The sequence below is a fragment of the Myotis daubentonii genome, chromosome 5, assembly GCF_963259705.1.
Source record: "Myotis daubentonii chromosome 5, mMyoDau2.1, whole genome shotgun sequence".
NCBI classification, from domain to species: domain Eukaryota; kingdom Metazoa; phylum Chordata; class Mammalia; order Chiroptera; family Vespertilionidae; genus Myotis; species Myotis daubentonii.
This window is the reverse complement of record NC_081844.1, coordinates 49,045,703-49,069,340: the sequence shown is the minus strand read 5'-3', so window position 1 is coordinate 49,069,340 and position 23,638 is coordinate 49,045,703. Positions and strand designations below refer to the sequence as shown.

At 35.2% G+C, this 23,638-nt stretch overlaps 1 protein-coding gene across 4 annotated transcripts in view; it reads left to right on the top strand.

Annotated features, from left to right (window-relative positions):
- The window catches only part of FSTL5 (follistatin like 5), a 596,568-nt gene that overhangs the window by 478,946 nt on the left and 93,984 nt on the right, over nucleotides 1-23,638 (top strand). For all 4 annotated transcript variants that reach the window (XM_059697754.1, XM_059697753.1, XM_059697752.1 and 1 more), the window contains exons 9-10: nucleotides 4,410-4,571; nucleotides 9,490-9,624. In XM_059697754.1, the coding sequence (XP_059553737.1) occupies nucleotides 4,410-4,571; nucleotides 9,490-9,624 (297 nt within the window). The remainder of the gene's footprint in view (nucleotides 1-4,409; nucleotides 4,572-9,489; nucleotides 9,625-23,638) is intronic.

The following is a 23,638-nucleotide window of genomic DNA, read 5'->3' as shown; positions in this document are numbered from 1 at the left end:
CAGAAAATTCTTCAACTAAGAAACAGAGCATTTTTCCTTGATTACTAACTCATATTCTTATTAAAGAAAATGTAGGGTGTATAGGCTTTCATGGTTATACTAGAGAGCAAATGCTAAAATATGAATGCAAAGAATAGATGGATGTGCTAAGCCTGTAACACACATCCTGTGGACTTCTCCATTGTCTGGGGTGACGTTAGTCACTCAGCGATCTATGGGGGTACAATGATCTAATGAGGCAAAACCCTTCTGTAAATGTACATTTAGTGACAGAAAAATAGAGATATGAAGTAATGGAGAAATAGGATAAAAGCATTTAGAATAGCTCAGCTATATGAGTCTGCTATGAAGTCCTCTCTGAGGTTGCATTTAACCTCTTGGCTAGGGTTGCCGTCGTCTGAAAGCTTAATTGGGGCTGGAGGACTTCCAAGATGGCTTGCTCACATGCCTGTTTGTTCTTTGCTGGCTGCTGGCATGGAGCTTCTCTCTCTGTCACTTGATACATGAGCATTACCATAAGACTGATTGGTTATCTTTGTGTCATGGAATCTGACTTCTCCAAGAGCAAAAGAGAGCTAGGAGGATGCTGTAATGCCTTTTATGGCCTAATATTGGTTATCTTGCACCATCACTTTGCCATATTCTATTTGTTAACAATGAGTTATCAATTTCAGCCCACATGTAACATGAGGAGAATTTCTCATCTTAGCCATCTTATATCTGACAGTCGGTGCTCTCTTGAAGGTAAAAGTATTGAAAGATTTGTATAGATATTTTAACAGTACCAAAAAAAATGCAGCCTCTCCCTTTCTATTCTCTAGAATAGGTTATGTAAGATTTGTGTTATTTCTTATTTAGTTTGAGGGAAAACCAACAGTTTTATTTGAATAAAAGATTTTAATAATGTATTAAACATTTTTTAAATGTTGCTAGTATAATATTTTTTTAGAATTTTGTTCTACTTTTTTCATGGGTTCTGCTAGAAGTTTGTGTTTCTAAAAATGTATTTATTTTATTTAAAGTTATCTATTGAGTTATTGTAAAGGCTGATTATAGAGGTTAATTATAAAGTCTCTTCTATAAGAATTTAACTATCAGTCTAACTTTCATTCTTTTTTGTGTTTGTTTCTTTTTTAAAAAAATTGATTTTAGAGAGGAAGGAAGGGGGAAAGATAGATAGAAATGTCAATGATGAGAGAGAATCATTGATAGGCTGCCTCCTGCACACACCCTACTGGGGATTGAGCCCGCAACCTGGGCATGTGCCCTTGACCAGAATAGAACCCTGGGCCCTTCAGTCCACAGGCCAATGCTCTATCCACTGAACCCACCGGCTAGAGCTTGTGTTTGTTCCTTAACCTTTTATTTTGTGAGAACATTTAAGTTGTATTCTCTTAGTATATTTCAATTACACAATAGTGTTATTAACTTTAGTCACCATGTTATATATTATATCCTTAGACCTTATCAATCTTATAACTGGCCATTTTTACTACCCATTTCCCATTTTTATTTTTTTCTCTGTCCTGGTTATTTAACTTACCATTATGCCCTTGATCTCATTCCTGTTGTTACAAATGACAGGATTTTCTTTCTTAAAGCTGAATAATATTCTATAATCTATATATGGTGTGTCCCAAAAAATGAATATGCACTTTGAATGATTATAAAGTCAGTGTTTATTAACATATAGTTCATTTTCAAAATTTAAAAGAATCTACAGAAATGAATAGTATTTTTGGCAATGCCTGTTTTCAAACTGATGACTGTTCTGGTCCAGATACTGCTGATACACTAAGCAATGGAATCGCAAACATCAAGAATCATTTCCTTTGGTATTAGTGTACCCTCAATTTGTCAACTATTGCTGGTTTTGTACCATAAACTTTATCGTTTATGTGTCTTCATTAAAAAAATGTCTATGGCACTTTAGTATAAATTTTCTTTGTTCAAAGCTTAGTCTGGCTTCACCCATTAGTTAAATCAGTTAAACCTGAAAGGAATGACAATTAAATGAGCTATTAGCTGTTAAAATGTGTATATATTTTTTGCAGACACCCTATGTAGACCATATTTCCTTTATTTTTTTATTTGTTGATAGATGACTAGGTTGTTCCCATACCTTGGCTATTGGGAATGATACTGCTATAAACATGGAAGTAGAGATATTTCTTTCAGACAATGTTGTTGTTTCCTTTGGATATATACCAAGGAGTGGGATTACTGGATTATAAGGCAGTTCTATTTTGTTGTTGATGATGATGATGTAGGAATTCCTGACCAAATTTGGAACATACTTACTTTTAATGCACATCAGATTTTTCCTTCCTTTTGGCTAAATTCAGTGGCTATTAGACACCAAATCAGCCAAGTTGATTAGGGGCAGCATGAAGTGTAAAGAGCATTGGTCCTGGAGTCAGGGCCCCCTGTATTTTAGTCTCAACTCTGGACTCCAACAAGCTCTGTGACCTAGAGGAGCCAGTAAGTTAACATGATGATGAGGGCTTTCTCACAAACATTCTGGGGTACCTATTATTTTCACTTTTAAAGTACTGTTACTATTTTTATCACCAAAATGACTGACATATCACAGAATAAAAGGAGACATAAATCACACCTCATTTTTACTGAAGAGACCATTGAGGATAAAGTTCAGAAAGAATCTATATTATTTCTTGAGAAACTTCCATACTGTTTTCCATAGTGGCCTTTCCAGTTTACATTCCCAACAAAAGTATACATATGTTCCATTTTCTCCACTACCTTGCCAACATTTACCTACTATCTTTTTTATAATACCAACGTAACAGATGACATCTCATTATGGTATTGATTTACATTTCTCTGATGACCACCAATGTTAAAGACCTTGTCATGTACCTGGTGGCCCTTGTATGTTTTCTTTGAATTTTGTTTATTTAGGCTGTAGGCACATATTTTAATTGAGTTATTTTTCACTATGAAGGTGTATGCATTCCTAAATATTTTGGATATTAAGTTTTAATCAAATATGTGGTTTACCAATATCTTCTCTCATTCTGTAAGTTGCCTTTTCATTTTTTTTTTTTTTTTTTTTTTTTGCTGTATACAAGGGGCTGTCTGCTTTTTAGTTGCTGAGAGGTGTAACAGTTTATTATATACTTTGGGTACTAGTCTTATATCAGATACAATTTTTAAAAATCGCCCTCCTCTATCAGTTGTATTTACAACCTCTTGGCAGTGTCCTTTTATACACCAAATATTTTACTTTTGATGAAGATAAATTTATTTATTTTTCTTTGTTGCTTGTATTTTGGGGTCATGTCTAAGAAACCATGGTGAAATGCAAGGCCAAGAAGATTTACACCTATGTTTTCTCCCCATTCTTACTGTATTAATTCCTACATTTAAGTCTATAATTCATTTTGAGTTAATTTTTATGTATGGCACGAGGTCCAGGTTCATTGTATTGCATATGGATATACAATTGCTCCAGCATAAAGTCTTGAAATAACTACTTCTTGGCATCCTTGTTGAAAAATCAGTTCACCATAGATGTATAGGTTTATTTCTGCATTGCCAACTCTATTCCAAAGATTTATATTTTTATCCTTGCCAGTCCCACTTTGCTTTGATTACTGAAGGTTTGTAGTACATTTGAAAATTGAGAGGTATGAGGCCTTCAGTTTTGTTCTTCTTTGTCAAGATTGTTTTGGCTTTTTGAGGCCCCTTGTAACTCCTTATGAATATGAGGATGAGCTCTTTCAATTCTGAAAAATGCAGTTGGATTTTGATAGGCATTACATTGTATCTGGAAATCAATTTTGGAGTACTGTCATTCCACCAATAATATTTATTACCAATTCTTACTATCTTATCAATTAATTCTTTCAATCTACGTACCTATCATATCTTTTTTTAGGTTTATATCATTCTTTGAGTAATTTTTAAAAAAAAAATATATTTTGTTGATTTTTCACAGAGAGGAAGGGAGAGGGATGGAGAGTTAGAAACATCGATGAGAGAGAAACATCGATCAGCTGCCTCCTGCACACCCCCCACTGGGGATGTGCCTGCAACCAAGGTACATGCCCCGACCGGAATCGAACCTGGGACCCTTCAGTCCATAGCCCGGACGCTCTATCCACTGAGCCAAACCAGTTAGGGCTCTTTGAGTACTTTTTAAATGATTAAAGCAAGATATCCTAGGCTCAGCTTATATTTTTCCCTAGCATAGTCTTAGAGAATATTTATACAAAGATTTCGGGTACAATTTTAGTAGGTAATGATGTTTGGAAGCTAAAATTGTTAAAAAATATGCAACAACATTGAAATATATAATTTATATTTTTCTTATATTGCGATTTTTGTTTCTTTGTTTTAGCAAATCAAATATGGGTTGCTAATTCACTTTCTTTTCCATTTTTTAGTTCCTCCGGTGATCCGGGTATACCCAGAGAGTCAGGCCAGAGAGCCAGGGGTAACTGCAAGTCTGCGATGCCATGCAGAAGGCATACCCAGCCCCCAGCTGGGCTGGCTGAAGAACGGAATTGATATTACACCAAAGCTGTCCAAGCAACTCACACTGCAAGGTGGTTTTTACCTGCATTTTTTTCCTCTTAATGACCATGTAGAAATTTTATACTAAAATTTATGTCACATTTTATATCATTTAGTAAAAAAAGAAAATGAATCTTGGTTTCAACAAAATGTCATGAACATTAAGAAAATGGGTTGTACCTAAGACATTATATTTGAAATAGAGTCTTTTAATATTTTTAATGTTTTAAATAATAGTCTTGTCATAATGATTAATTATGTCATTATTTTGGTGATAAGTAAAATATTAAATTATATATATTTAAATACTTGTCCTCTGAGTTATAACAGATATACTGAACAGAATAATCAGATCTCTTCATAGAAACCAATTCTGAAGTGACTATTTAAATGTTTAAATTATACATTAAATATGTCTGTGACAGAGGGTGTTGATATTATAGACAGTCTTTAGTGAGTGTTTTGCAGTATACTTTGCAAATGAAGGGAGAAAAAAATCAAAATGTTACTGAATGTTTCACATTTACATTGCTTTCTGTTATGAAATTATATTCTAATATATAAAATATTCTGTGTTCTAATAGTCTATATATATAATTAATCAATTATTCTACAGATTATAGCCACAAACATATGGTAAATGAAAAAACAAAAACAGACAATATTTGCAATGTCAAATAATCAAAATAATGATAAAACAGTTGAATATATGTTGGTTATATTAGTAAGTAAGAAAATGTACAGATCTAATTTTCATTGTCAAGAGTAGCAACACCAGTCATTTTACTTGATTATCTGTTGCATGACATTCTATTCTTTATTTCATACCTTTAAATTCCTTCAATTCGTCTTTTTCAAAATAAATAAATTTTCTTTTTTAAAAAATATAAGCATAAACTTATTCCACTTTAACAGTGATTATGTTTTAATCAGTATTTTAAAGTAAATCTTTTGAAACAGGTACTTACCTATTTTTGCAAGTCAAAATGACATTTAAAAGTGTTTTTGACCTTTAAAACCTGAATTCTAAATATATTTGTTGATATAAATAAGCCCAATAAATTTACATGTTTATATCTACTGATTACATTTTGCTATAATCTGATTAACAGAAATTAAAGTGAAGAAAGTTCTAATTAGCTTCTGATTTTGTCATTTATTATTCATTTAATAGCAGTAAACCATAAGAACATATATCTTTATTTCCAGGAGTATATAGAAAGCAAATTTAGGGAGTTGGTTACATTCCAGACTCAACATTGAAAGAGTGTGGACCCTTCTAAAATAGTTATTGTCATTTTAAAAACAAGACAAAATAGGTAAAGTTTTGAGCATATATGGCAAATCATAAAAGGTGAATAAGGAGCACGACCTAAGTGATATATCTGGCTGTATAGGAATTTCATGTGGCTTTATATAAAACTAGAGGCCTGGTGCACAGATTCATGCACTGGTGGGGTCCCTAGGCCTGGCCTGTGCCCTCTCACAATCTGGGACCCCATCAGTGCACGATCAGCTTGGGGAGGGCTCCAGGGCATGTCTGGCCTGTCTCACCCAGTCCCTATTGGGGCTGATCAAGGCCAGGAGGCCAGGGAGGTACCACATGAGGGCTCCAGGGCATGTTCGGCCCATCTCGCCCAGTCCCAGTTGGCCAGACCTCAGCAGCAACCTAACCTACCAGTCAGAGCATCTTCCCCCGGTGGTCAGTGCACATCATAGCTGCTGGTCAATAGGTGGTTGACCAGTCTAACAGTTGACCAGTCACTTAGGCTTTAATATATAGAGATTATATATTACTGAATACTATAGTTATTTAATTATTCATTTATTCAACAGATGCTTATTTAGCATTTCCATGTGAGGTCTAAGTCTAGGTACTAACTGAATAACTGGCAATGGATGGGATAATATGTTAGTGACAGGAAGTAAAATCCTGGGAATACAGACATATTTTATTGGCAGGCAAATGAAGATAGATAACGCAAGACTGAAAATCAGTGAAGATGCAGAAAAACAAGGTGATACTACATTTTAAAAAAAAAAGGAAATGTAAAGATCTCAAAGAATTTAATATCAGAGTCATAGAAAGGTCATTAAAATGTGTTCATGGGTCAAGTGATTCATATGTCCTTGTGACATTAAGAAAACAGTATTAGTAGCAATCAGTCTTCAGTAGATTTAAAAATGAAAAGGACGTAAAAAGCATAAAAATCTCTTTCCAGGGTTTGAAAGGAGGAAAAAAGAAAAGGTAGCATATGCTATTGGAAAAGGTTAGGACTAATGAAGATATTTCTTTCTCTTTGGACAATTTATCCCTTTGAAGGACTATCAATAAAGAAAAGATGTGTAGATAATGGAGGAGGGAAAGGATGAACAGAGTTGTAGAAATGAACAGGAAAAGAGGAGAGATTGGCCTTGGAAATAAAGAGAATATTTGTTTATAAGTAAACTAGAGGCCTGGCACATGAAATTTGTGAAAGAATACGCCTTCACAGCTGCCGCAGCTGCCTGGATCCCTCCCTCGCAACCGAGGCAGCTGCCTTAATCCTACAGCTGCAACCCCGGTTTCATCTGGAAGGTCGTCCAGAAGGACATCCAGTCTAATTAGCATATTACCCTTGTATTATTATAGATAAAGGTGAATATGTAGATGGAAAGAACGTTTTGGGTTTCCTTTATTTTTTCAGATTTTTATTGAAATATAATTGACATATAACATTATGTAAGTTAAAGGTAAATAACGTGATGATTTTATATATGTTGCAAAATGATTTGGGTTTACTTTCTTATCACTTCCATGTACTTCATGATTTAAAAAGCAAGGTCACTCACTTAGAGTGAGAAGTTAGTATTATAATGGGAAACATCAAACTAAGAGTAAAGATTTTAAATAAAAGTGGAGTAGGACATGAAAGACATCGAACAGTAAAGGTCAAGTGAAATGAATATCAGCATTGAACATCCTGCAAATTGAAAACTGTGAATATGCACATTTGTAAGTTTGCTAATGTAATAGTCTCATAATTTACTAAAAAAAAAACCTAGGTTCAGGGACACCAGGGACAGAGATATGTCAGCTTGCCCTAGTTCTGGAGGTTAGTAAGGAATATGGATCAGGTTGATAAATGGATAAGGGAATTGGTAGATCTGACAATAGAATAGAATACATCTAAAAATGCTAGATTATGTAAGAAAAGGCAGTGAGGCATATGGGTTAGGAGGACATATTAGAATATTGAGAAGAGAGAATTTGAAGACAGAATACATTGACTCGATGTTTGAGAAACTCTAAAGAATTTAGCTTAAGTGTGTGGGTCTTGAAAGAAAAGTATGTTGTGTGGAGACATAAAGCAAGAAGCTGGTGCAGGATTAAATACAGCTCTCACTCCCTATCTTTTGAGCTAAGGCCTGCACACTAACGCCCCCAAGCTAAGTCTGGAAAGCTGATTATTTTTGGACATAAAACAATTTTTTATTGTTTTTTGTTTTCAGAACACAGCCACACTTATTTTAAAGAATATTATCTATGGCTGCTTTCATGCTACTATAGCAGAAGTGAATAGATGCTACAGAGACTGTATGGCTCACAAAGCCTAAAATATTTACTATCTGGCCTTTTATAGCAAAAACAAATACAAAACCAAAATGTTTTGGACAACGGATTCTCAACAAAGAATGGGGGAATGGAGGTGTGCAGTGATGTTTATAAATTGAGAAAGAGGTTCAGGTGATTGGAATGATCATCTCTCCTCAAACACTCACTTCCTCTCCATGTCCCAATGGCATCCCTAGGGATGGTATTCAAGATCTTTCATCAGTGGTGTTCTATCTTCTTTCCTGAAACAGCCACACAGATTATTTTGTCCTCTGGCACAAGTAGTCAGTTCCTCATGGTGCACAGTGTCACTGAGGTTGGATAACATGGAACACCCACACACAACCACACATGCAGATACACATACAGCAAGAATAAAAAAAAAGAAAAAAAAGAAAGGGAATCTAAACAGATGAACACAACAAACACTGAACTTTAGAGTCTGATAGAGCAGAAGTCCAGCCTTTCCCTTTGAGTTGCGTGACTTGCATAAGATCATTGTGAGTCTCAGATTCTTCATCTAAAAATTAAATGTTATTTGAGATAATTGAGAAATAATATATGTAAAAGGACCTCATATATTACCAACATACATTAAATCTTAATTATATCCAGATTACAATTCATTATTCAAGGATTTGCTTAAAATATTATTTTACAAGATTTAAAAGTTGGGCCAATGATTTCCTTAACCTTTTGGTTACACATTGACTTGATCAATTTCCATATTATGATATTGTTAAGTTTAGGTATAGTTATGCCAAAAGACTGAAGATCTTGCAGACAAACCATGTATTATTATTTTTCTGTTCTTCTTACCAAATACTTCCAGATACATAATATGGACTTAATAAGAAACTTGACAAGTGGCAGTCATATTATATATTCATGATATAGTTAACTTCTTTATGAAATGTTTTTTATAGGTAGCCTTCTATATTTTATAGCCTTCCATATTTATAGCCTTCTATAAATTAACATACTGGTATTATTTAAAACTTTTGTGAAAGCTTAAGGCAAAGTAGGTTCTGAATATTAAAAATAAATATATAAATGAAATTATAGTTATCAATGTGAAATACTTCTTGTGCAATGTAGGAAACATGAAATGAATATAAAATATAAAGTGTGTGCATTTGATATCAAATATTGGCCTCTCTGTAATAGAATGACAGCACAGTTTATGAAACACTTGAATGCTTTTGGAATAATTTGGCGTGCCTCCAAAGCATGGAGTAAGAAGGAAAATAGTTTAATTAGGGCAAGCTAAGAGAATTGTTTGACTGTGTAATCAGGAAGCACTGTACCAAAACTGAAATTGTAGTTTACAAGTTGCATTTGCCTTCTGTTTTCAGCAAATGGCAGTGAGGTTCACATAAGCAATGTGCGCTATGAAGATACCGGAGCATACACTTGTATTGCAAAGAATGAAGCAGGAGTGGATGAGGACATCTCTTCTCTTTTTGTAGAAGATTCTGCTAGAAAGACCCGTATGTACTGAGTGTGCGTGCACAAGCACACACACACACACACACACACACACACTGTATTCAACTTTACTATTAAGTTTTTTTCAAAAAACAAAAGAACCAGGCCTGACCGGTGTGGCTCAGTGGTTGATCATCAAAGTATGAACCAAGAGGTCATGGTTCAATTCCCAGTCAGGGGGGCTTCCGGGCTCGATCCCCAGTGTGGGGCTTGTAGGAGGCAGATAATCGATGATTTTTCTCTCATTATTGATGTTTCTATCTCCCTCTCCCTCTCCCTTCCTCTCTGAAACCAGTAAAAATATTTTTTAAAGAATCAAAAGACTCTGTGAAATGAATAATGCATGAAAATTTTTATATATAGGAAAGATATTAATCTTGAAATATTAAAAATAAATTTAAGAATTAAAAACAAACTTGTGCAATTTTTAACACAACACTGAAATGATTCTGTTTCTTTTGCAAGTGTACATAAAATGTTTTAGGTCCTGTCTTCCCATTTGCTCATAAAGGAATTTAAATCCCTTGCAAAAATCCCTCTCCCAAATGACTTGGGGAATTCAAGGTCTCAATATATAGCAAGGCCCATCCTATAAGTTTAATAAATTAATATCTTTATTCTCCTGTCAGTTGCATTGCAGTCAGTGGTGCAATAACTGTACAGCAATGCAGGCACTGAGGTCACTGCCACCATGAGACACCCACTGCCCTGACACCATCACCACTCTAAGGGCTGTTCTATCTATAATAATAAAAGCATAATATGCTAATTAGACCAAACACCCTTCTGAATGTCCTTCCAGACGACCTTCTAGATGAAGCTGGGGTTGCAAAGGAAGCCCAGGTCCCAGGTGCCAGAGGGAAGCCGGTGCTGGCAGCCAGGGGAAGGAAGGCCTACTCTTGCATGAATTTCGTGCATCGGGCCTCTAGTATGTATATATTTTATTGATTTCAGAGAAGAAGAGAGAGTAAGAGAGAGATAGAAACACCAGTGAGAGAGAATCATTGATTGGCTGCCTCATGCACACCCCACACCAGGATGAAGCCTGTAACTTGGGCATGTGCCCTGACTGGGAATCTAACTGTGACCTCCTGGTTCATAGGTCGATGCTCAACCACTGAGCCATGTCAGCCAGGCCCGTTCTATGTTAAATGCTAAAAATCCTTTGTCATCATTCTACATGTCTTCTGGTGGGATCATGAAATATGCTTTATTTAAAATTATTGCTTGGTGAGAGGAATATGGATGGGTGTAGGATGCTACAGATGGATTTTTGGTTACAATTGAATTGCTCAGGACTCAAAGTAGAATTTATCAAGTGAGCTCTATATAGGCAAACCCACAGACACTTTATACTGGTCCACACACATCACAGTATGGCTGTTTAGAAACTGGGTTTGGAAATATAGTGGACTCTTGAACAACAAAAGGATGCTCATGTCTGCATATTTGAAATTCTGCATATAACTTTTGAATTCTCCCAAACTTAATTACTAACATCAATAGTCAACTTACACAATTTATGTATATGTAATATACTATATTCTTACAATTAAGTGAGCTAGAGAAAGGGGAATGTTATTAAGGAAGTCATAAAGAAGCAACAAATACATTTATAGTATGTATTGAAAAAAATCCACCTATAAGTTGACCCCACAGTTCAACCTGTGTTATTCAAGAGTCAACTGTAACTTCTTGTTCTTGTTTTTTTTTTTTGTTTGTTTGTTTTTTATCCATTAACACCTCCTATTAATCAAAGATTTTTCAGGGCCCTGATATTTTGAAATTCCTCTACATTGATATGTCCATTTCTCCGAACCCAGTTTTTGAACAAGGCTAAAGCATTCTCCCAGGAATCTTCTTATTTGTTTTTAAAGCAATGAGCACATTTAGATATGAGTGGGCCCAATGAGGAAGGAGGATCTTATCTTTTTGACTACCAAGTTACTTTTTTCTATATTTGGTCTGGTTAGGACAACCATCATTCCAAACAAACATTTACAAAGAAAATTATAAGGGTGGATAAAGAGAAAAGAAAGCTGGATATAATGGCTTGACTAAAGTTCACCATATTTTTTTACTGTACTCTTATGTATTTCTACTAAATACCACTTTGCAACATATTTCCTTTTAAAAATTAATTTTAGGGTGACAAGTAAATGAAGACTTTAGTTTTCTTTGTCCTTTATGATGACATTTGTGACACAGATATTTATTTCAACTCTGTATTATGTGATTCTTTTAATGTCTGTCTGTAATTTTCAATATATTTCCTTATTTACAATAGTACAAGACCTGTAATTAGTATCTTAATTTAGTCAACCATTATATACTAGCATGTAAATTTGAGGAACATTGCAAAGGAAGATTTAATGTAATTTTATTCATATATTTAATCATATGAATGTGTTTAATTACAAACAGTTTATGAAATTATGTTTTCACTTTATTTTACTTATCATTTTAAACCCTTAGAGGTCAAAATAATAATTTTAAAATTAGTTTTTGAAATGATATGTTTATAGCATGCTGTTAAAATCAGACTGAATGTTTTTATAAGATATAGTGGTGCAGGCCTTACTTCATCTACACAGAACTTTCAAAGTCATAGAAACAATACAAGTAAAATATTTGGAGGTATTTTTTTTTCTAAGTCTAGTCATAAAATGTTTATAGGTGTTACTTCTGTATTTAAAATATGTGAAGTTTTTCAAGGATAAAGAGTTAAACCTATTGAATTTTGGTTTTTAAATTAATTAAATTGATTTGCATTGGTAAAATAAACAACATAAGTTCTACCCTTTAATAACTTTTAACCATATTGTTAACTATATGCATTAAGTTGTACAGCAGATCTCAAAAACGTATTCTTCATGTATAACTATAACTCTATATTCATTGAACAACTCTCCATTTCTTTCTTCTCCCCAGTCCCTGACAACCACCATTCTATTTTATGTTTCTGTGATTTTGACTCTTTTAAATACCTCATATAAGTTCAATTATACAGTATTTGTCCTTCTGTGACAGGCTTGTTTCAATTAGCGTGATGCCTGCCAGGCCCCTTCATGTTGTCATAAATGGCAGGATTTCCTACTTTCTAAAGCAGAAGCACATTCCATTGTATGTATGCACATTTTCAACATTTACTTTATCCATTTGATTTTCAATAGATATCTGAGTTGTGATATCTTTTAGCTATTGTGAATGTTACTGCAAGGAACATGTGAATTTAGGTATCTTGTTGATCCTTAATTTAATATTTTTGGATATATACCTAAAAGTAGGATTGCTGGAGCACATGACAGTTTTAGTTTTAATTTTTTGAGGATACTTCATATTGTTGTCTATAGTGGTTTGCACCATTTTACATTCCTACCAACAGAGTGCAAAGGTTCCAATTTCTCTACAACCAAGCCATGACTTTTATCTTCTATTATTTTCATAATAACTATCCTACAATATACACAAAAATTAAAATAATGCCCAAATCTATAAAACTCCTATTAAAAAACATATGGAAAAATCTTCATGACATAGGTCTTGACAATGAAATTAACAGATTTTATTTGTCACTCAGAAGTCTCAAACATTACAAATTTTTTTTCATATTCTAACTTTTTATAGGCATGCAAATACAGTTTCTTCCAAATAGCAAATTTACTTCTCATTTTTAAAAAGGCCTTTAGTTTTTAACTTTTTATCCACAAATTTGCTACCAGTACACTGGTTAATAAGAATATATATATTTGGTTGTTGATATGAAAGTGTCCATTTTTAGAAATTGATGCACATAATTAGAACAAAGATAATAATAAGTACTCTGAGTGAGTAGAATAGTAGTAGCTACACAGGAAAATTAATTGAAAATGTTAGAATGTCTATGTAGTAGAAGACAGTCTCTCTTGAATAGTTTACTAGTACTTAGTAAGCTGTCAGAGTTCTATATAGCAAAAACAAAACCCAAATGAGGTAGAGATATTATTAGGGAAAATGGTGGCCTATTATAACTCACATTTTAAGGATTTCTCTGGGTTCTCCTCTAGTAATTTTGTGGACAAAGATCAATATTAATTATACAGGGCACACATGTATTTTTGACAGACATTATTTAAAGAGCCAAAGAAAACAGTCACAGACTCATCAATGATGACTTTACTCTTCTTATTTGTACATATTAAAATTTTATTGACTTGTCCATGTTCATGAAAAATAATCTCAGAGTTCTTTTTCCATTTTAATAGTGGTGGGATAGTATTTCTAAAAGAGCAGAATGGTTTATTAGAATAGCATGAACTTTAGCCCTAGACAGTTTTGCTCAGTGGATAGAGCGTCAGCCTGCGACTCAAGGGTCCTGGGTTCGATTCCGGTCAAGGGCATGTGCCTTGGTTGCAGGCACATCCCCAGTGGGGAGTGTACAGGAGGCAGCTGGTCGATGTTTTTCTCTCATCGATGTTTCTAACTCTCTATCCCTCTCCCTTCCTCTCTGTAAAAAATCAATAACATATATTAAAAAAAAAAAAAAGAATAGCTTGAACTTTGGAGTAGGATCTGAGTTAGAATTATAGAAATACCATGTAATAGTCCTGTGGTTTGGGGCTATTACATAACCTCTCTGAGCTCAAATTTCCTTATCTGTAATGTGTGATAAAACTCACTAAGGGATGTCAGTGCAGATATTATAAAGGACTCACCATAGTGCAAGACATTAAGTAGCTGTTCCTCTATTCATGCTTATTTTCTGAAAATAATTACTTATTTCTTGCTAGAAATATTGACAATAAGATTTTTTAAAAAGTCTGGAGAATCAAGTAATTTGTTAGAAATCAAAGATTTTTGAATATGAATTAAATATGTATATATATATATACACATATATATATATATATATACACATATATAGAGAGACAGAGAGACAGAGAGATAAGTGTAGAGATAGGTAATAGAGATAGACATAAATATGAAGATAAATGGGAATCTGTCATTATATAACAAGTATAAAATATTATTTCTCTTCACGTTTCAAATATTGACTCAGCTGATTAGAATATAGTATATATTTTTTAAATGTAGCTATTAAGATATCCTATCTAATAAAAGAGAAAAATGGTAATTGGCGTACGACGATACCCTTTTCATTGGCTAATCAGGGCTATATGCAAATTAACTGCCAACTAAGATTGGCAGTTAACTGCCAACAAGATGGCAACTAATTTGCATATGTAGGCACAATGCAGGGAGGCGAAAGGGAAAGCAGGAAGAAGCCCCCTGCCACTGACAGTGATCGGAAACCCAGTGGGGAGCTAAGAGCTGGGGGGCAGGGCAAAGGCGGCCATGGGGCCGCCTTTGCCCTGCCCCCCAGCCATGATCGGAGAATCAGGTGCCTTTGCCGCCCTGGCCAGTGATAGCAGGAAGTAGGGGTGGAGCCAGAGATGGGAGCTGGACACGGTCGAAGCTGGCAGTCCCAGGAGGTAGGGGTCCCTTGCCTGGGCCTAAAGCGAAGCCCACAATCGCGGGGCGCTGCAGCTGCGGGTCCCCACTGCCCGGGCCGGACGCCTAGGCCAGAGGCGTTAGGCCTGGGCAGGGGCGGAGCCTGCAACCGCAGGGAGCTGGGGCCTCAGGCCTGGTCAAGGGGCCAATCCGGTGATTGGTGATCGGAGGGTGGGGGGTCAACTCCTCTGGCCGAGGCATCAGGCCTGGGTGGGGGGATGAGTCGGGGATTGGGGGGATAAGATGGTCCCCTTGCCCAGGCCTGAAGCCTGGGTCAGAGGCATCAGGCTTGGGCGGGGGGTGGAGCAAGCGATCAGAGGGAGATGGGGGTCCCCTGCCCAGGCATGATTCCTGGGCCAGAGGCCTCAGGCCTGGGCGGGGGCCAGAGCCAGTGATCAGGGGGAGATGGGGGTCCCCTGTCCAAGCCTGACACCTCTGGCGGAGGCATCAGGCCTGGGCAAGGGGCCGATCAGGCGATCGGAGGGTGATGGGGGTCAACGCCTGAGGGCTCCCAGTATGTGAAAGGGGGCAGTCTGGGCTGAGGGACACTCCCCCCCCCCACACACACACACCCAGTGCACGAATTTCGTGCACCGGGCCCCTAGTTTAATATAAAGGACAATTTTTTTGTCAGAGACCACTTTTGTCATAGAGTCAAAGCAAAACTACATTTTCTCTTAACATTGATTAATTTATATTCCTATTATATATTTTTTAAAATATATGTTTTTACTGATTTTAGAGGGAGAGGGAGGGGGGGGAATGAACAATTGACCTTTCGGTGCAGTGCATGGGTAACTTTCAACCAACTGAGCCACACCAGCCAGGGCCTATAATATTTTTAATGATCTGTGTAACATGCTCCTCTTCTGTTTTCAAAGATTCAAAGAAGAGAGGTATTGAATTCAATGTAGATAGCAAAAAAATGGAGAAAGATTTACAACATTTGGACTAAATGACACAACACAGACTTACATTGCTTAGCTACAGCTTGGGAGTAATCATGCAGCTACTTTCTACTTAATAGAGCGGCATGGTAATATCAAACACATTTTTTCAGACTACATTTTTCAGCAATATGATACTACTGAGTGGAGGATTCATGCAAGGCATCATATGGCTAAGGAGTTTATGTTTTGCTTCTTTCCTAATCTTTGAATTGGAAAACCTTGAGTTACAGTGCCCAGCTTTGTCAACAGACTTCACTGGAAGTTTTCTCATGTGATAAATTGAACTACAAAAAAGTGCTTCAAAATACTGTACTCCTACAGTTACATTAGAAATAGGGTGTGATAACTAAGATTTAATATAGTGATATACAGGAAGGATTTAAATGTAAAAAAAGTAAAAATGGGCCATAGGGAATTGTGTGCAACTTGTACCAGGTAGTAGGGGAAGGTGATAAGAAAAATGTAAGGTGTTTTAAAAGAGTAAACATTATTTATTTGAAAACATCTTGCATGTAGCATAAGCATTTAATAAATTTCCATTCCCAAGGGGAGTCAATTCCCAGATGATAATAATTCATCTTCAGGATTAAGGTAAATGAAAAAGTGGTATGTAAATAGGCTGCTATTGAAAGCTTTTAAGCTACTGGCTGCATTAAGCACTGAGCACAGATTGTATCACATCTTGCTAGATTTCTACTAAGGAATATGATTAATCTAGCTTCTTGCTAACATTGGAATTTAATGTCTGAATATATTATACTAATATACACAACTTTTCTTTTATCATTGTCACTGACAACATTATATTTGGAAATATTGGGCTTTTACAACAATCCTTACTTAAGGATTAACTTAAATATTATTAATATAATTTGACTATTATGAAATAAAATTAATTATAAGATTATTTAGAAGAGTATTTCAATTTGTTAAGCTCTACACAAAGATTACTGAATGGCCTGGTCAGTGTGGCTCAATGGTTATGCATCAACCTATTAACCAGGAGGTCACAGTTTGATTCGGATCAAGGACACATGCTGGGTTGTGGGCTCAATGCCCAGTGTGAAGTGTGCAGGAGGCTTCTGATCAGTGATTCTCTCTCATCATTGATGTTTCTATAGCTCTCTCCCTCTCCCTTACTCTCAAATCAATAAAAAATATATATTTTTTAAAGATTACTGAATGAACAAATTATATTGTTCTCATATAAATTAATAACCATTATAAAAATGCAATGAGTACAATTCACAATACAGGGATTTAGAAATATGCTAAAATGTAGCCATTCATACCTTAATATTTTAAATGACATATAAATGCTTAAGAAGTATTTGGCCTGTTTTAGGAGTAGAGGCAAGGATCTTAAAACAGATTCAAACATGGCTCTTTTACATTAAAGGCAGTTTGGAAATATGTTATCACCAATTTTGTAAATAGAATAATATATTTTGGTAATAGAGACAAAGTAATTAACTTCTCTAGTCTTTGGTATTTAAAAAAAAAAAAAAACGGAGAAAATACTTATTTCAAAGGAGCAGTTATATAGATTTAATATTATGTAAGTAGGACCTTAATGTTTACAGAGGCTAAAAAGATAATATAAATCAATAAATAACATCACCTATAAAAAGGCATAGGTGAAGTCAAATACAGCAGTCATTGATTAATAATTTTTACACTCACCCAATGTGAGAGAGAAGAATTAATAACAATGAAAATCTATAATTAAAGATAAGGTGTGGACATCATAGCCAGGGTAAAATGATGCTTATGAGCTAAGGGCTAGAATAAAAAAGGACCAAATACAAACAAATATTTGAGGAAAAATGAAATAAATTAATAAATGAAAAATATGGTTAATTTACTGAATATTATTCAATAGAAGATTACACTAAAAGCATTTTAAATCTGAGTGAATAATTCTTTTGAAAAGCAAAAAATAAAACAAAACTAATACTTGTCACAAACATTTACACATTCATAAGTTTATCATAAAATAAAATGTACTTAGGATAATCAGAGTCATGTCAAGATTAACCATGCTTGATAAGCATTTATTATTTTACTAGAGGCCTGGTGCATGAAAATTCATGCACTGGGAGTGGGGAGAGATCCCTCAGCCCGGGCTGCACCCTCTCACAATCCAGACCCCTTGGGTAGGGTCCCCAGGGCTGGCCTGAGATCAGGGCCTAACGGGGCTTTCCTTCCCCTGGCTGCAGGCAGCTGGCCCTACCCCACCCTCACCCCTGCCACTGCTTGCCATCTGTGCAGCGCTGCCACCCACCTCCCCTGCCACCAGTGGCCTCCCTCTGCAGACGGCAGGCATGGGGTGCAATGGCTTGGCTGGCCTGGGCCTCCCTCTGCGGGGTGATCACTGGCCGGTGCACACCTGCCACAGAGTAGCCATCAGTGGCCTGGGACTCCCTCTTTCTTTGCTAGGGGACGGGGCCAGCCCAGCAAGGGGCCATCTGCCTACCAGATTGTCCCTAACCACTTCCCTGCCTACCTGATCACTTGCTTGGGGGTGGGGCCAGCCCGGCGAGGGGCTGTGGTGGTTCTGGTCTCGGGTTGTTCTGGTTGTTACACTTATGGTGGCTGGCCTTTTACTATATAGGATGAGCTTTCATTATTTACTATAAATTTTAATATCCATGTTCTCAATTTGTCCAATGACATTGTCACATGCTGCGAAGTAACTTATTCCATAAATCTTTTCATCTCTTGACCCGGAACACAATGAAATTATCTGCCTCATGATTTATGTATCTGAAGGCTATATATTTAAATAACACCCTTTCGATACCATCAAATAGATCTGTTCCTAAGACATTGCCACTTTTGCACAATAGTGAAGCCTTGTTATCTAACAAGTTGCCATGTGATCTGAATGTTATGGAATTTACCGGTTTACTATTATCATAATAAATTGGGTATCTCTATTGCCTACAAAGCAAAACAAGACTCAGAGTTTTTATTTCGACTCATCGCCTACATTTTTTCTGCAAGGCATTATTTACCTTTAGGGGAATGTTACTATCCTCCTCTCATCACACAATGCCAATTTGCCTAATTTACTTTATGATAAAAGTAAACAAGCGATGATGATTTTTTTTTATATTACTTCAGGCATGAGTACTAAATAAGCTTAGAGACTGAAGGTGCTATGTATAAAATCGCTATGAAACTTTTAGAAAATCTGCATGTTAACATTTTGTTGGTGGTGCTCAGGAGAAAATGCTAGAAAGGCCTTTAAGATTCCATGATTCCAGAGGCCTTAAACTCGATGAGTAGTTTGGAAAATAATTATGTACTTAGATTGAAAAAGAAGTTAAAATGATCAGTACTCCATGATTTCCTTAGAGTCATCTCAGGGAATTCAGTCAGAAAATAGTGTAAATGTGTGAAGAGATAATAAAACAAATGCCTTTCAAATGTCTGCTCTGGAGTAAAGGGCTGAAATGACATGCCTTCTTAAAGTTTTCTTAAGTTGAATTTATGCCACACATTTTTTTTTTTTAGTAGAAGCTGGACTTTTTAAAAATTAATCTTTATTGTTGAGATTATTACAGCTGTCCCCGTTTTTTTCCCCTATAGCTTCCCTCCACCTGGTTCCCACCCCATCCCAGGCCCTCACCACCCTGCTGTTTGTGTGCATAGGTAATGCATACATGCATATAAGATCTTTGTCCAATCTCTTCCCGCACCCCCCCACACCCCTTTCCCTCTGAGAATAGTAGGCCACACATGTTTATTAGCTATGCGTAAAGAGCCAAGATTATACATCTGTGTGTCCTATTGTGCTTTGTTTGCCCAGATTTCTGAATTCTCATATAGCTGATTGTGAGATGAATATGCCAGAAAGAGTGAACCAGACAGTTTGATTATTGTTCTGCCTCCTAATTTGCTTTAGTTTCCAACTTTCTGCATATTTCCATATATGTGTTACATATGAATATAACATTACATATGGAATGTTATTAAATATGTAATTCATTAAAAGGAACATTTCTATTTCATGCAGTAAAAGCATTTGCCAATTTTAATACATTTCACCTAAGCATAGCCACTATTTTTCTAATATCTGCATACTAAATTGTGATATCATTATTAAAGTTTTGAAAACCTTTAGGCAAAAGTGAAATTTCAATAATAAATAAATTTTTATTGAATAATATATTTCTGTTCTTACCTCAAACATGTCCTGATAAAAAGTCAGAATGTGTTTTTTTATACAGTTTATTTTTAAAATATATATTTTTTGATTTTAGATAAGAAGGGAGAGGGAGAAAGAGATAGAAACATCAATGATGAGCGAGAATCATTGATTTGCTGCCTCCTGCACGCCCCACACTGGATATCCAGCCCACAACCCAGGCATATGCCCTGAGTAGCAATAGAACTCTTAATTCCTGGTTGATTGGTCTACGCCCCACCACTGAGCCACAATGGCTGGGCTTTGATACAGTTTAGTTCAGAAGACTGAGATTATACTGTAGACTAAAGAGAAAAGGTATTTTCTAATTTAATTATGATATTTAAGTAAAGACCATATAAAATAATAAATAATTATCAATCATAGTTAATCTTGACATGTATCCAATTATTCCAACTGCATTTTATTTAATAATAAGCTTACTAATATGTAAATATATGGGAAAAATATTAAATAATTGTTTTGGCTTTTCTAAAGACATATTCATTGTTCACACTGATTTAAAATATTTTAGCATTACCCCAATATTGAATAATATTCAGTGAATGTTAAATAAAAATGTTAACAATACTTTTAATTTATTGATTTATTTCATTTTTCCTCAAATAATAATTATACTAATATTAACATCAGAATGTAATTTTAGGGGTATGTTTCAAAGGGAAAACAGTGTGATTACATTAAATTTATGAAGTTTTTATCGTAAATATTTACCTTCACAATATTGTCAACACACACACACACACACACACACACACAACTGACAAGAATTTAAGGATCATAGCTAGCTAGATAGATATATGACAGATAGATGATAGATAGAGAGATGTAAGTAAAATAATCCAAAAGAAAACTAGCCCATAGTTTTAAAAATACCTTGCAGAGATAAGGAAAAATTAAGTGCCAATACATATTATAAAAAGATGTTAATCTTCATTAGCATTCAAAGTGAGGTTGACTTATCAGTTATTAAGGGAACATACCTTTAATCACAGAGAAATGCCATTTCACATCCACAGGAATATCGACAATTAAAAAGCTGTATAACACTGAGACTTGAAGATATTTTGGAAAAAAGGAATCAGTATACATTGCTAGTAGCAATGTCAGTTCACCACCTTTGGAAAAGCACTTTGGTATTATCTACTAGAGTTGATTTTGTCTTTGCTGTGCAAACCAGCAATCACAGGTAGCAGAGAAACACCAAATTGCCATATAATCAGAAATTATTTAGGAAGAACCTCTCATGTACTTAATATTTTGCTATAATTTATAATTACTTTTTAATTACTTTCATATCTCCATGGCAACCGAACTAATTTAATTTAAATAATTTTTATATTGGCTGTAATTTGATTTACATAGTTAAACTGTGTGAAGCTAGCTACCTTCCCAAGTGCCTGAATACCATATCAGTATTACTCCAAATTTATCTATTTGTTTCTTGTCTATTAGAAAAAAGACTTCACAAAATTTATAAAGTGAATAAGAGTTTTCATTGTAAGGAGAGCAACAATCTACAGGGAACAATAGTTTGTTCATTTGTGCTTTCACTGATTAAATATTTATTGAGGAAAGAACAAACACAAACCACGTTGCTAGCTCATGAGTAGCACTGAATCAGACAATTCTGTCCTTCCAGATAGGATGCAGTTAGTTCAGAAAGGACAACCATAATACATGGTAGAAGAAAATAATTGTAATAGACATACAAGCCACGCGTGATAAGATTGCAGACACAGAAACATCAAATTCCAACTGAGTTGCATAGTCTTTATTGAGGTGATGACTTTCAAGATGATATTTGGCGGATGTGTTCATACTTCCATACTTAGAGACTTAGTAAAAGTATTACAAACCCAGGGAAGACTCATCGAGTCCATGGTGGAATTCACTGACTTTGTGTAATATATAATCAGAAAATATTTGCTGGGATCTTGCAATACATGATAAGAATGAATTGTTGGGTAGAACTAGATTGAGGGAGGCCTTGACATGCATAAATAGAAAAAAAGTCAAATGAGGAGTGATTTAGATGCCATATTTCTACAAAGATAAAGTGTCTACATATTTATTATATAGTGTTTATTCTACAGATATCACAATAAGCATTTTTTTCTAGATTTCATTGTTAACATATAGAAGACATTTGAGGTGTGGTTTTTGTTTTGTTTTGTCAGTTATTTTTAAATTGCCTAGGGAGAATTAACCAAGTTCGAATAGCCATCAAATAGTCTTGTATGTTTACCATTTAATCTCGAAATGGAATACGTATTATGAAAAATCATTGCCCCATGTTGCTAGAACACAATTAGTGTGACCATTCAATGTGAGGTTGTATTATCTTCCCTTACCCAGCTTTTGAAAAGCTATTTGACATAATAGCACCTAAAAGATGGTGTTCCTCGGTTAATCAGTCTATTTGAACTGCTACGAAGAAAACTGTATCCTCTATCTATAATAATAAATATAAATATATAATAATACAATGATAGATGCAAAATAATCTACGGTCAACCTCATGCCTGTGCGGCCCTCTGAGCAACCTTTACCTCATGCAGTCTATACAGTTGGCACAAGGTTGGCCAGACAGACAATTCTGGCTACAAATCTTAATCTGAAAATGTTCTGTGTGATATTGAAACAAGTGGAAGCTCCGCTCATCAATTTTATTTTAGAACATTATTTTACTCCAGATTAATTAATTAGCCACTTATGTTTTAACACATACTTGCTTTATTTTGCTCTTTTAGATTAAACTAAAATAAAAATTAACTCAATTAGAGACATTTGTAGAAATGTAATTTTAATATAGCTAATGCTCTAAAATACTCGGGACAGTGTCTAGCACATAATGAAGGCCGAATAAGTGTTTGTTCTAATTAGCATTATTGTTATTCTGGGTCAGCAGTTATTAACTTTAATGTTTTTTCAATATATTGAACAATGAATAAAAGTGATGTAGCCCCTGCTGGTGTGGCTTAGTTGGTTGAGCATCGTCCTGTGCACCAAAAGGTTGCCGGTTCAATTCCCAGGCTGGGTACATGTCCGGTTGCAGGGTTGCAGGGCACATTCAGGAGGCAGCAGTTTAATGTTTCTCTTTCTCCCTCCCCCTTCCTCTCTCTACCTAAAAAAAAAAAAAGAGTAAAAGTGATAGAACCCTATGCTAGATATGGGACTAGTCAAGAGTTACAAATTAGATGTTTTATATTTAATAGCAAACTATTTTGGGTTGAGATATTTTATATTCAAGAGTGAACAGTAATTAAGGTTTACATGCATGTAGAGTCCGTGATATCAGAAGGCTTCAGCTGAAATGCTCACACATTTCCATGCCAACGGACCTCTTACCCCGGCTACGGT